This window comes from Lepeophtheirus salmonis, chromosome 4, assembly GCF_016086655.4.
Source record: "Lepeophtheirus salmonis chromosome 4, UVic_Lsal_1.4, whole genome shotgun sequence".
NCBI classification, from domain to species: Eukaryota; Metazoa; Arthropoda; class Copepoda; order Siphonostomatoida; family Caligidae; genus Lepeophtheirus; species Lepeophtheirus salmonis.
Genome location: NC_052134.2, coordinates 1,851,188 through 1,864,737, shown reverse-complemented (window position 1 = coordinate 1,864,737; position 13,550 = coordinate 1,851,188). Strand labels below are relative to the sequence as shown.

The 13,550-nt window shown below is 31.6% G+C and overlaps 1 protein-coding gene and 1 long non-coding RNA gene across 2 annotated transcripts; one reads left to right on the top strand and one right to left on the bottom strand.

Annotated features, from left to right (window-relative positions):
* The first annotated feature begins 2,545 nt into the window (after positions 1-2,545).
* On the top strand, positions 2,546-3,988 carry LOC139905044 (uncharacterized). Its single transcript, XR_011779505.1, has 3 exons — positions 2,546-3,124; positions 3,179-3,482; positions 3,543-3,988. It is a non-coding gene; the product is annotated as an uncharacterized lncRNA (long non-coding RNA).
* An 8,499-nt stretch (positions 3,989-12,487) lies between these two features.
* Positions 12,488-13,548, bottom strand: LOC121116340 (uncharacterized). Its single transcript, XM_040710573.2, has 3 exons — positions 13,325-13,548; positions 12,930-13,252; positions 12,488-12,825 (listed from the first exon to the last, which is right to left on the bottom strand). Exons 1-3 carry the CDS (start codon positions 13,491-13,493, stop codon positions 12,601-12,603), a joined length of 717 nt encoding a protein of 238 aa, XP_040566507.1. The 5' UTR covers positions 13,494-13,548; the 3' UTR covers positions 12,488-12,600.
* Between the last annotated feature and the right edge of the window lie 2 nt (positions 13,549-13,550).

The window sequence follows — 13,550 nt, the reverse complement described above, 5'->3', positions numbered from 1 at the left end:
AAACAAAGGGGAAGAAAATATGAAATAGAAAGATTGAGCTCTTTTTGAAATTGCTAGCTGAACATAATTTATCATTATTCTTCTATTTTTGAAGAGAGAACAATAAGTGTAAAATAATCACTATTACGTGAAAAATGAAGAGTAACTCTTGAGGATTTGCTTTCGACCTATAAATGGACTAGGAGTAGAATCAAGGATTATCATCGCTTTAATTCCTTGTCTATATCATAGGTACGGAGTTGGATTTAGGTTTATAATCCATCCATTCTTTAAATAGTCATGATGATGACGTTAATTTCGTTTTTTTGTTTTGTTTTGTTTTTACATACCGGCGTTTCATATTTTTTGAATCTCTGTCGATTAGGATTGTTACCTAGGTGTAAATCTTTGTCTTTCCATTCATATGTGTCGAACTCAGGTTTTTTTTCTTTCTTTGAAACACTTTTGGAATTGTATCATGTTACTAAGATACATGTTATCTTCTTTTTTATAATTACATTTGAATATCCATACATTTATAATTGTAAAATATAAATTTACGAAAAAAGTTACGACTTTTCCAATCAAAATTTGATCTATGAATTCTTATAACAATTTATTAATTATCATTAATTAAAAAATACGAAATATGGCAATTCATTTTATTCATTCAAATACAATGCCCACTTTATATTTGACAAAGAGCCACAATACTTTACAATGAATGTTCCACATTATAGAAATAGTAATTTCTATAATCTGGCACACTCCGAAAATTACATTTTTTAAAGTTAGATTAATTATTAAATATATTCAGTTTATAATAAGTAAAAAAAAAAGTCGAAATATAATATTTATAAGAAAAACAAAATGGATTTTTCAAAAGTATCCCTCGGCCAAATCATCAGCAGCTCCTATGTATTTTTCATTAGCTGTTGATTTTTTACTTTTCTTATCCCTTATGCCAGTTCTGAATGTTGATTGGTTGAAACAGAAAAAACAGTTAAACAATGCAATCAACAATTCATTACTATTGAATGAAGAATAGTCCTTCAGTTGAGGTAAATTAGCTGCGGACTCATTTGCGGAACCTGTTTTCTTACTCTTTTTAGAGAAGAAGTATTTAAGAGATACAAGAAATATTGGTATGTATTTTCAAATTTATATCCAAAACTGTTTATATTTAGAAACTTCAAATAATAACATTCATAATAACGTTTCAAACAAGCTTTTTGCCAAGCCATATATGACAAATCCATAAGATTCCATGAGATTTTGCACTTAACTTTCTGTTTCATTATCGCTTGATGATATTGTCTGTCTGATGAGGGATGATGCAACAAGGTAAAAATTGTTTTACCTTGATAAAATTACATATTATTATAATACTTGACGATATTAGGTATATCGAGGTATATATACTATGTACATTGCAACTGCGGTTAATCAACTCTAGATGTGCATATTTAACACCCCTACAAATATACTGTATATTATTATGGTTCCTCTTGAACAAAGATCTTTTCTGCTATGGACAATCAAAAAACTGACTTTTTCTAAGTTTGAGGCCTCTCAGGTCATTTTAGTTTGATAAAATTTGGGTTTTTGCTCGAATTTGACCATTTTTAGGTACGCTCAATGATTTGCAGTTTATCTGTTTTATCAAAGATGTTATAGCAAAACTAAGCTTAGTTGTAGTGATAGTTGTTTAAAAAAAAAAGAGCAATATCATATTTTTATTTATAAGTCTGTTTTGGGTATTATCACAGACGGAATCCAATGCATATCATTCTGAAATTTAGTAAGTAGACGTATAAATAACCAAGGATGTTCCTATGATATTTTTCGTACCTTCAGAGTTATTCAGAGACTGCTTTTGACCGAAATAAAAACTAATTTCCTTTCCATATTTCAATATCTCTCTCCTTTTCTCTGTCCCTTCCCTTTTCTTTCTCCCTTCGTCTATTTCTACATCCCTCTCTCTGTTCTTCTACCTCCAATCCTTGTTTCTATTTCCCTAGATATTCAGTCCTGCAATCCGGGACCCCCAGATAGCTATATTAAAAAAGAAAAGAGGAGTGTAAATATATCTATAAATATAGCAACGTTTGTCTGACTGTTTGCCTGCTGAGACATCAATTAAGAGTCTACGCTTAATATCATATCTTAGAGCTGCATGACTACTTGATCAAAGAAATAACAATGTAGGAACGAGCCTGAGTATTTAAAGCTCAAAGCGTCATATTTAAAAATATATCTATAATAATTTTAAAAAAAAGTTGTTAGTACAAAGGGCTTACATATCTCAATAAAACAACTAAAAATACACAGATAACCGCAAATCATTGAAGACAATTTATGTTTTTAAAAATAAAATATTTTCCCCTGATAAATTAAATAATAAAAAAAAATCTTTATTTTTGTTTTTGGAACTGTACAAAATTTATGTACCACGCCAAAAATGGCTGAGGTAACTCAAACTTCGCTAAAGTAAGTTTTTTGAATGTCCTCAGTGGAAAAAGTCGTTGTACAAAAGAAAAAATATATATTCATCCGATAACGGGGCATTACATTCTACATAATAATTGATATGCAATGGTGAATCTTTAGTTAAGGATCCCCCCGTAGATTCAAATAATAATTATTATAGCAATATTATTTCTGGGTCATGTTTGGATTTTTTTAAATCGCTTTGAATTATGACTAATCAATCAATCAATAAGCTGAAAGCATGACTGTTCTTTCCAAAATCCCATAAATTTCCCAAATACATAGATACATGACTATTGACTAGGTTTGTCCCACATCATTTCTTCGTTTTGTGTCGTTATTTTTAATGCTAGCCCCTATAGAAACATACGCACATGTTCTTCAAAGGTGTACTTATGCATAAATACAATAATTTACTCAGCAACATAAGTCAAGTATAGCTGTTTATTCAGAGTATCTACCTTCTCTTGTATACATAGGCAATGGAGAGAAAAGTATCTCTCTATCAGACACCTTTTGTTTCTGTTGGAAGTACATCATTTTATTATTTATAAACTACAAGCTGCACACTGATGAAAATGAAACATATCATAAATATCTTGCTCAATTATATTTAAGCCATGAGACGTCAAATTATGTATAAACTTTTCATATTGTAAGTCTTAATGTAATATAAATTTATCAAATGAGTTATCTTTTTTTTAAAAAGAATAAAAATAGTTTCAAATTTTGGGCTTTTATAAAACAGAACATTAAAAAATTTCAAAAATAAAAGCATCATCTCAAGATAGTCAACCTACAAAGAAGAACAATCCTTGTCGCCATGACCAATGAATTGAGAGTACCTTCCATTGGATATAGGTCAGATTAAGGGACTACTGGTAATGTCTAATAACTCAGATTTTGTTATTGATATAGTTGTCATTATGGAGTCGTATGTCTAGAAGCCTTTCTATTAGTAACCAAAGAAATTGAATCTATAAAAAGAATAGGAATTTCCATCACTAGCTTATGTAGGAACATATTTGTAATATATATAACATAATTGATATTAAGTTCCTACTTATTTTTAGATTTCAATTTATTATCATTAAGAGTGAGATAGTCTACGAAAACTATTAAATTATTTTTTAACTCTGATCAAATCTTACTCCTTGCCATAAAAATATATGTACCTATTTCGGTATATATCTAGTACTTACTGATACAATATGTAATCCAATGTTATAGGGATTGTTTTATGCAAGATACTTAGAGAAATAAGTGATTACTTAGGAACAAGGAGCAACATTTGTCATCTTTATCACTCCAACGATTGACGACTATAAGGATACATCTATTCCCTAAATTTTCTCAAACAAGAAAGCATGTCGGCTTCGGAAGCTTCTTGTTCTTCTTAGGAACACTCTTTGAGTCCTCCACTACGGGCAAATATCACAAAGTATCTATCTATTGCATATATTTCTCTTCCACCTATGGACTATTATTTATTCATAAAAAATTTAATTATTATATTATAAATGTTTATGGGCATGTAAACAAAAATAGATGACCATATTATGCTATAAATTTCATAAACTAGAGGGAGCGCTATTATTTATCACCTCGACGTCATATCTGCCTAGGGTGGTTTAAAAAAATGAAGACTGACCAACCTTGTCTCTAAGTATTTTGGTTTTATGTATAAGAATTGCCACTAGGGTGGACTCTATCTAATCTAAAAGGTAATGCCCAAAGGTGAAAATCCAGTGTGGAATGGGCATGTTAAACAAAGAAACCGAAAATCAACATGGTAACCCTGACAATTTGAAACTTGTTTCGGAGGAGAGAAAGAATAATGCTCATGACGTTTCATTAGATCAGCTACAATCAGCTGTGACAAGAGAAGAAGGAAAAAGTGACATAAACAATGACATTTGCTAGTATTACTCCGATGTCGATCCCCAATTCTACTCTGAGTCAAAGAAGGACTTACAATTATAACTCCGCAACAAATCCCGGAGTTACGCTCCGTCTTATATGAGCACACACGTACGAACGTTCAGACAGGTTTTGAATATAGTTGAATCTATTCAGGAAAGGATGTTCACTACTCAGGAATTAAATAATAATAACAACTGCTAAGGAAAGGAAAATTCCTTCTTTATACTACCAATTACAAATTAACGGGCCAGTTAAAGAACACCGGATTTACATGTACGCCAATGCCGCTCACATTCCGACTAAACATCTTTTAATGTTGAAGAAGTTTGCATACAAGAAAAAATCCTAAGATAACAGCAAATGTATTAAGCAAACAAATGTCTCATCCTCCTCTTGGGACATATACATAGAGGTGGACAATAGTCTAAATGTCGTTAAAGCAGATTGCGGCTGAACTGTTGGTGATAATGGTATAGAATAATAATAACTTATATTATGCCTTGTAATTTTTTTGAATTAGGAAAGAACTGAATCCTTAAGGGATGAATCTTGCCAATTTCAGACACCAAATCTACGTGCTTGGCAATTTTATCCCAATAGAAAAACCGCTGATAAGATTTTCAATTACTTTAATCCTAAAACTGCCGTCTCATCTTCATATCTACTCCGGTAGGGTTTCACAACAATTTATTATTCAATTTGATGAACGGTATGTTTAGACTGTATTTAACAAATTGGAAACTATTTATTTCATTTTAATTGGTCCAGCAATCTTTGAATTGTTCTTTCCAGATAAATCCTCAGGGAAGCTATTTTTTAGTAGGCATCCTTTTCTTATGATGTAAGCTGACGACCTCTTATTTTGAATGGAGGCATTACTAGAAAACCTTTGCGATTCACTATGTATTCTTCAAAGTACAAAAGCCTTTATCAGTCTTTGTCTACGAAGACTAATCTTCAGACTACTGTCTTGGTATTGTCTATTGATTAACTGTACGGAATATAGTAGGAACATAATCTGGATGATACTGATAATTATTAGTATTACTGGGTTCATTAGATATGAAGTGGAAGCCACATAAGCTACAAGGTACTAGTCAAAACAATCTTGATTCTGCCACTTGGCAGCTTTTTGCCATCATTCAGCATTCTCTGGATTTTGTTTTGGAAAGGATGATGAACGAATATATTTCTTGCAATGGCGTCATAGATAATCAAGAATACAAATTAATTTGCAAGTTCTGTACTTTTGCTTTCAGCTTGGATTTCTCAATTTCCATTATTATGTTTTCCCTTATATATATATTTACTCTTTACTTTACTAGGTATTTTGTTATCAGCTGTCGATTTTTTGTTTCTTTTCCCCTTTTCAGTGGTGTAGGAACTATAGGATTAGTTTCCACATTTTAGAATCAGTGTAAGGTTGCGAGAATATGACGTTATTACATTTAATAGGGACCTTCCTGTATGTACATTCAGGAATGTTGGTTCGAACCTTAGTTTGGTTGAAGTAAATTTAGGTTTTGAGGAGCAGTGAACAAATCCCTTTAAATATTCCACAACATCTCGAAAATATTTGCAATAATTACTTTTTTGTATTTATAATAACATCAATTTTTGCTTCATTCAATCCAAATATATGTTCCATTAAGGGAACTGGGGTATTAGAAAATGTGACCATGAGCTCCCATTTGAGTATTCAGTGAGTTGATACAATCTGACTAAATTGAGAGAAACATTATTTAAAAAGAAACATTTATTCTACTTAAGAGCCATCTATTGACTAAAAAGTAATTTTATTGGAACGACGATGCTCATAGACAACGTGCTTGGAATTTCTTTTTTCTCTTGAAATCAATGTGCGTAGGGTCGCGCCCCGGTCATTCCTACAAAAAGAAATATACTCTATGTATGCATATGGATTTCACCAAAAAGATTCCTAGGTTAGATAAAGTCAATGTAATACTATAATGTTTGCGTGCAGTATCAATGCAACGCCATCTAACATTAAAAAAAATGCATGTTTGAAAATATACCATGTTCATAGACATATTTTTGATATACAAATGTACTCATAGTAATGAAATCTTGCAAGAGTTTTGAAAGAGGAATCGAGTCTATATACAGGGTGCACTGTATAAGGTGTTCCCTGATGTATATCATATTCATATTTTTGATCTAAGAAATAACAAAGTACAGCTATTAATTCAATCTCGCAGGTGTTTTACATGTAGAATTGAGCGTGTGTAGACACAATTCAGTCATAGCACTATTAAGACTAAATTTCTCTCTGGCTCATTAGCCATAATTTCATTTTTTTGTCACCCCATTATTATTGTTCTTTCATTCTTGAGGAGAGAACATCTATCAGGAACCTGTTGAATGACTACGTTTGAGTATGCTCATCAAAAATGGTGAGTAACACTTTATCAGGACACTATATTTTACGACGTCTAGTAACTCCGGACAATCCCATAAACACTCTTTCTAATTAGTACTTCCAAAGTTGCAAAGACATGGCTTAATTATTGGCTATTTTTATTTCTTTTTGCAGGAAAGTTTGTGAGATCCAATAAAAGTGTTATTTCTTTACTGGCATTTTTCAAATAGAATTTTGACCAAAACATTTTGGTCAAATCCCCCAGTCACGAACATGTGAAAACAATGTGATTGCCTTAATCTTGCTTGGTTTCCTAAATACCTTGTAACCTTTATTATATCATGCGACCCTTCATGCACAAAGTAACATAGAAAAACCTCCAAAATCAGTTGGTAACAATTAGCAAGTTCTTCGCACTATATAGTTCATTGCTTAACCAGAGAGTACTCAAGGAATGGATAATGCCCTGTTTTTTAAAAGAATTTTTTTCTACAAATCTAGTCCCATGTAGATTATCTATTATTTTTTTAAAGTTAATTCAAACTTTCATCACAATACAATTAACTTTTAATTTATTCCAATAAGAAATTTGTAGACTAACAATGTTCCACGAGACTGACATATATGTTTGGTATAAAATAGATAGCGTTTTTACAAAATGTCTCATGATACGATAATAATTAATCCATAAATAAAGATACAAATACTGTATAGACCACTTGAAGAAAATAACCTCAAATAAGTCTTAAAATTATGACCATTATCACAGTTTGTGGGAATAATCCAGTTCAAGTTTTTGCTAACATATCAGCATTTCCTCCAGTCGGGCTATAAATACTTCTCATGTCAAATGATGTTCAAAAGAAAATATACATTTTTTTTGGTCAAATTATTTTCTATTTTAGTATTTTATATGAGAGATTGTCTGAAAAGTTTCCGACCAAACAAAGATACAAAACATTTTTTTTGATTTTTTACTTTTCAACATAGTCTCCATGTAACTCTTCACACTTCTCCCACTGATGTTCCCATCTCTACAGCCCGTCTAAATAGTACTCGGCGTTTTTTCTACAAAATAATTGTTCACAAAAGTGATTGCCTCTTCATTTGGCAAACATATTTGCAGTCCACTGTTGGGACTGTATTTTTGTACTGGGGAAGTGCTGTCGTCTTCAAGTTGAAGTCAGAAACTTTTCAAACCATCTTCGTATGTGGACAACTATGAGGAAAACACATGGGGTAACAACATAGTGGTCGCAGAACAGGGGTAAATTACTCCAAATGGGGTAATTTAGAAAATTTTTGGGGTAATGGGAGTTTCTATGCCATAAAGAAGGACTTTTACTTCCTAGTGTTAAATGAAATAAACAACACGCCACTAGTTTTGAATAAATTAGTTTTACTACAAGTTCTTTTGGGGTAACGCTAAAAAAAGTTACCCTACCCTGTTCCACCTCTATTGACTTAATTCAAAAATGAATGAACTGTTGATGATTTTCCATTTTCAACTATTGAAGTTATTAAATCAATAGATGAGTTGAACATTGTGAGCATACCTGTTTTGAGAATTGAACAAACAATATATCCACCTATAAAGTAAAGAACTACGCGTTAAACTTCATATTTTTTGTTGGACAGAATTAGTTCGGTCCAACAAAAAGCTCGGTCTGGACCGATCTCATATATAAATTTGGTCTAAATCGGTCCAAAGAAAAAGTTCCGTCTAGTAAAGTCCCTAAAAATCGGTGTAGACCCATTTTACAGATAGATTGTTTATAACATGACATCATAAATTTTTCAAGTACAATGAAATTATACGAAGTTTAAAGGGAGATAGCTCAGATTAATTTTGATTTCGCTGTCTCTTATATGTATACAGTATTTGTTCTAGAACTTATCGTGTACTTTTGAGATTTTTATGGAAAAAATGAATGACAGTTAATATAGAAAAAAATGGTCTCTCAAAATTTATGAGACCAAAAAATAGGTCCATAAATTAAGACCAAAAAAAAAAATCGGTTCATGGAGTGAGAACGAAAAAAATCGGTCTAAGGTCTGAAACCGCAGTCTGGACCAAAAAATCATTCCAAATCGGTCTAAAAAAAAATCCCTTAGACAAAATCGAAAAAAAAAATCGGTCCTGGACCAAGTCTCATCAAAATTTGCATTTTGATTATTAATTTATATCCAAGGCCTTCGTTTAGAGTTTGTGTCATTTCGTACTCTGTCATTGATTCTTATTTTGATAAAATTATTCATTCAATGTACGTATATAATCATTAATAACTATTCTGTAAAAAATAACTAAGAGTTGGTCAGAAGGAAAATACAGAAGGCTAGCTACCATATATTTTTTTAACTTCTCTTTTGAAAATTGAGGTTGAGAGTGGATAAAAAAGTTGGTCGTGCAGGGAGACTTAACAAAAGCTAATTTAAATTCAACCTATCAATATTCAGAAAACTGATTCGAAAAAATGACAGCTGACGACAAAGGACGCTGTCGCGAAAAAGAGGATTATTTATTTTGTCCCCCCCTTCTTAGCATATGAAAACAACATGATTTCTAAAATCTAGTATGGTTTGCTAAAAATGGACGGCAAAATCATTAATACCATATTAAATCACTGATTCATTATTAGTATAGCGCAAGGTTAATAGAAATATTACGTTAGACCATCATGTAATCGGGCTTGCTACAATGTTCAATTTGATGAATTATCGTACTGACTGCTAGGCAAGACAGGCTAATTTTAACAAAACACGCAACCAATCATAGTCTAATCATAGATTCATTTTAAATCACAAAACCTCTTGATTTTGAAATGAAGAATTAATGAGGTTTAAAGATTATAATATGAAAAGTCCTTAAAAATACATAGTCTATTTGTCCATTCCAAACTTAAACACGTATATTTACAAAATCTCCACAGATGTGGTAACCCCCCCTTTATTCACAAACTGAAAGACAGATTGTCATAAAATTTTGAGAGCTGTCTTTTGAAGGTAAGTACTCACTGAAAATGAGGTAAATTGAGGAAAAAAACGCCATCTATGTGTGAATCCCGGGATTTTTCAGGCCATATCTTATTTAAAAAAAGAAAAAAAATAGGGGACATACATTTTGAAAATAATTATTAAAAACTATTGAGTAAGATTTACATCATAGTAATAAGGTTTAAAAATTAGTCTGAATCTTTAATATGCACCAAAAAAAAAAAACATTTTTTGTTTACAATGTTAATCTTTTTGTTTCTGGATATAAAAGGAATTATAAAATAATCATTAGAAATCAAAGAACAAGAAAAAAATCAAATTTTGTAATAATGTGTTGTCAATCTTTTTTGATTTTAATGTGTACAGGGAAAAATATTTCTCTATTTCAAAGTATTTACATTGAAAACTTGAAGATCGAAAAAAATAAAAAGTCAACTGTTCCTTTATTCAATGGGGCTTCTATTTTGGATATAATCCAAGAGAAGGTTAAGAAGTCTGTCTTCTTTTAGGAATCTTAGCACTATAAAGAAATTAGAAGAAGAAGCCCTGGGGAAAAAATATTTAAACCTTTCATGACCCAAAGGATCAAACCCCCTTTTGCGATGGTTGTTTTTACTTCCCTTTAAAAAGAGCGACAAAAGAATTTATTGTTCCTAGACCCTGGCATCTTAAAATTACTTTTATTAAACCAAGAGATGATGCTCAATCTATTTTTGATTACTATTTAAATTTGTTCGAGAAAATTGAAGATAATGAATTTTACCTTCCCTTATATATATTTCGGATGGTAAGAAATTTACCGCTCCATTTCAGATCTCTGCCAATGGTTATAAATTTTTTAACAATATACTGCATGCCTTTGTGGATTGCAGGGCTGTCAAAATTCTGCAAAGATTCATTGCCATCAACATCAAGGGTCTGGAAAATGTACCTTTGAATTTAATCAAAGCTTTTATACTCTTAGGATTATCTCAAAGAAAGAAGTAGTCTCCACAGAAGGAATTGATATTGCGTTATTAAACTCTCAGCCATTAAATGCTGGAAAGCTTACATACTATGAGCCACTATACTCTTTCGAACTTAGAGCAATTTTTATGACATCCGCTGCTAGATATACCACCCATTCCTTGAAAATCCTCAATGCTGATGACGCGTCCGGCAAAAGAAGTGAAATTATATCCATCCGTATCACTCCCACATAAGAAGATACTTAAGTAAATCCTCATAAGTTTTAGAATTTCTAATATGGAATCTTGATTACTAGTATTTATTCCAACAATCAATTTTTTTTATATTGTAACAATTATGGATGTGTTTTATTAAAGATGTTATTATTATTGATACACTTCATTTTTTTAAATTTGAACTCAATGACACTTAACTTCCCCACTAGAATACACTGCTTGCATGTAATAGGCTCTTTTGTGTTTTATTTTTTATCTAGCCTCTTTATTAGAAATTTTTTGAAATAATTTAAACTCCCTTAAGGGTCAGGACTTTACCTGCACAACCTGTGGGCTGGGATGTATTATGGCATAATAGAAGAGGTCCTTGATGCTTAGAAACGCGACGGTGGTGGAGTTTAAACTTCCTGTGGGATCAGCACTTCATTTTCAACCCGTGGGTCGTGGTGTATTTTTGGATATTACAAGAGGTCCTTGATGCTCAAGGAAGCAGTGGCAGGGGATTGTAACCTGTCATGTGGCCCTGTCCTACACCTGTACAACCTGTGACCCAGGGCGTATCTTTAGATATTACAACAAGTCCTTGATGCTCAAGAAAGCAGCGGCAGTAGAATTTAACCTACCTTGGCACTTTGTACTTCATTTGCAAAACCCGTGGTCAGGGATATATTTTAAGTTATTGCAATGATATCTTTTAGTGAATCAGTTCTTTTGAAGATTCGTTCTTTTAAAGATTCAGTTCTTTTGATGATACATTCTTTTAAAGATTCAATTCTTTTGATAATTTGTTTTTTTGATGATTCAGTTCTTTTGTTAAAACAGTTCAGTTAGTGATTTGGTGACTTTGAAATCATTCGTGTGAATGAATTAATGTTCACTCAAAGTATCAAGCTAATGAACTACCGTGTGATACTTGAATATGTTCATATTTCATAATAACTTAACAAAAAAGTCGAAGTGGATAGAAATATTTAATTGAGGTTGAGTTTCCATATATGGGAAATTTACGGTATAAACGAACGAATCACTGGACTCATGCAACTGAGTCGGTTCAGTACGTTCACTAAAAAGAGTCATTCAAAAGAACGAATTGTTCACGAACGACACAGAACTATTATGAATCAATAACTTTATAGTTTAAGTCCATAATGTTTATTTATGTATATTTATTTACGTAATTGCTTTGTACATATAAAAGAACGGTGAATAATAAAAAATAATAATAATTAGTTGGCATAATATTGTGTATAATTATAATTTAATTTCTTGTTAACTATTTTTTTTTAAATATTAATTTATTCAATAAAATCATAAATGTTTCTTCATTTATCGTAATGAGATGGAATTTTTTTTTTTTTTTTTTTGAATCTCACCAACTAGTTGGTAGTCCAAAGTCACACAGTGTGGACAATTGAGACAATTTTTCGAATGAACAAGATCAGGGGTTCCCATTATCATCCAATTGATTCCTTTTTCAAGTTCTGGTGGTATAATCTCTATCTAAATACTTAGAAATGAAACAAACCAACTACATTAATTACAAATGTTAATATAATATTATATATATTTCATAAATTTGTCATCATAAAAAACAATAAAAAAGAAGAATTTAGATGTGATATAGGGTCTAATAAGATCAACTACATAAACTTAGGAGAAAAGTCTTTTAAAAATATCCCGATCACTAAAAGGAACATGAAAGTCCCCAAGGGGAAAATTTTCGTCTCTTGCGACTAAACCTCCCTTAGGAGAATCAATTTTGGTGACGATTCTTTTTTCCGTTCCATCGGAAGACCTTTCTGTTCGAATAATTTGCATGCTACCATCGGAGTTAGTTACTCTTTCCTCAACTACGCTTGAACCAAAGAAGCTTCCCTGAAATAATTACAATAATTAATAGTAGATATTTATTATATACAAATTCAATTTATCATCGATTTTTGATATCGAAAATAGTAGGTATCCCATTATGTATTTACCTGAAATCTCCCTGCAGGAGTATCAAAGGAAAAGTTTGGTTGAAAAGGTGTAACAGACGAAGACTTTTTTCCGGATCTCTCAAAGAACTTGTCCATTTCTTCCTGCGATAATTCATTGAGCTTAGCTTCAGTATCCACTCTTGAATTACTATGATTATTTAGCATAAAATCCCTGCTTCCCACCGACTCATCCTGTCCACTCTCATCCCATCTACTATTGTCATTGGTATGATGGCCGTTCTCAAAGGAAAAATCCCCTTGGCCTCCACTAAATAGCCCTTGTGTGATCCAATTTATTTCTGACTCAAAAAATTTATGCATTCCTGAAATTAATGAAAAGAGACTCATAAGTAAAATATATAATAATTAATAGATATGGTGGATTAAGTACGAACCCAAAGGATCCGAAAAGGTCGGCAATCTAGAAACACAATCCTGTTCATTTTCATCCTCATCATCAAAAGATCGAGAAGGAAAGGAATCTCTTCCTCTTCTTCCACACTCATCACGGGAGTTTAAGGAAGGGAACCCAAGGAATCCTCGTATAAGATCACGGATCTCCATGACTGAATATATAACGCAAGCAAATGACGTAATTTTCAATGTATTATTTCTTTAGTC

Excerpts from the sequence above, each read along its gene's own strand:
- LOC121116340 (XM_040710573.2), bottom strand. The coding sequence starts at position 13,493 with ATGGAGATCCGTGATCTTATACGAGGATTCCTTGGGTTCCCTTCCTTA. Across the intron at positions 13,253-13,324 it reads GACCTTTTCGGATCCTTTGG|GAATGCATAAATTTTTTGAG; the intron begins GTTCGTACTTAA and ends CATTAATTTCAG. Across the intron at positions 12,826-12,929 it reads CTCCTGCAGGGAGATTTCAG|GGAAGCTTCTTTGGTTCAAG; the intron begins GTAAATACATAA and ends TAATTATTTCAG.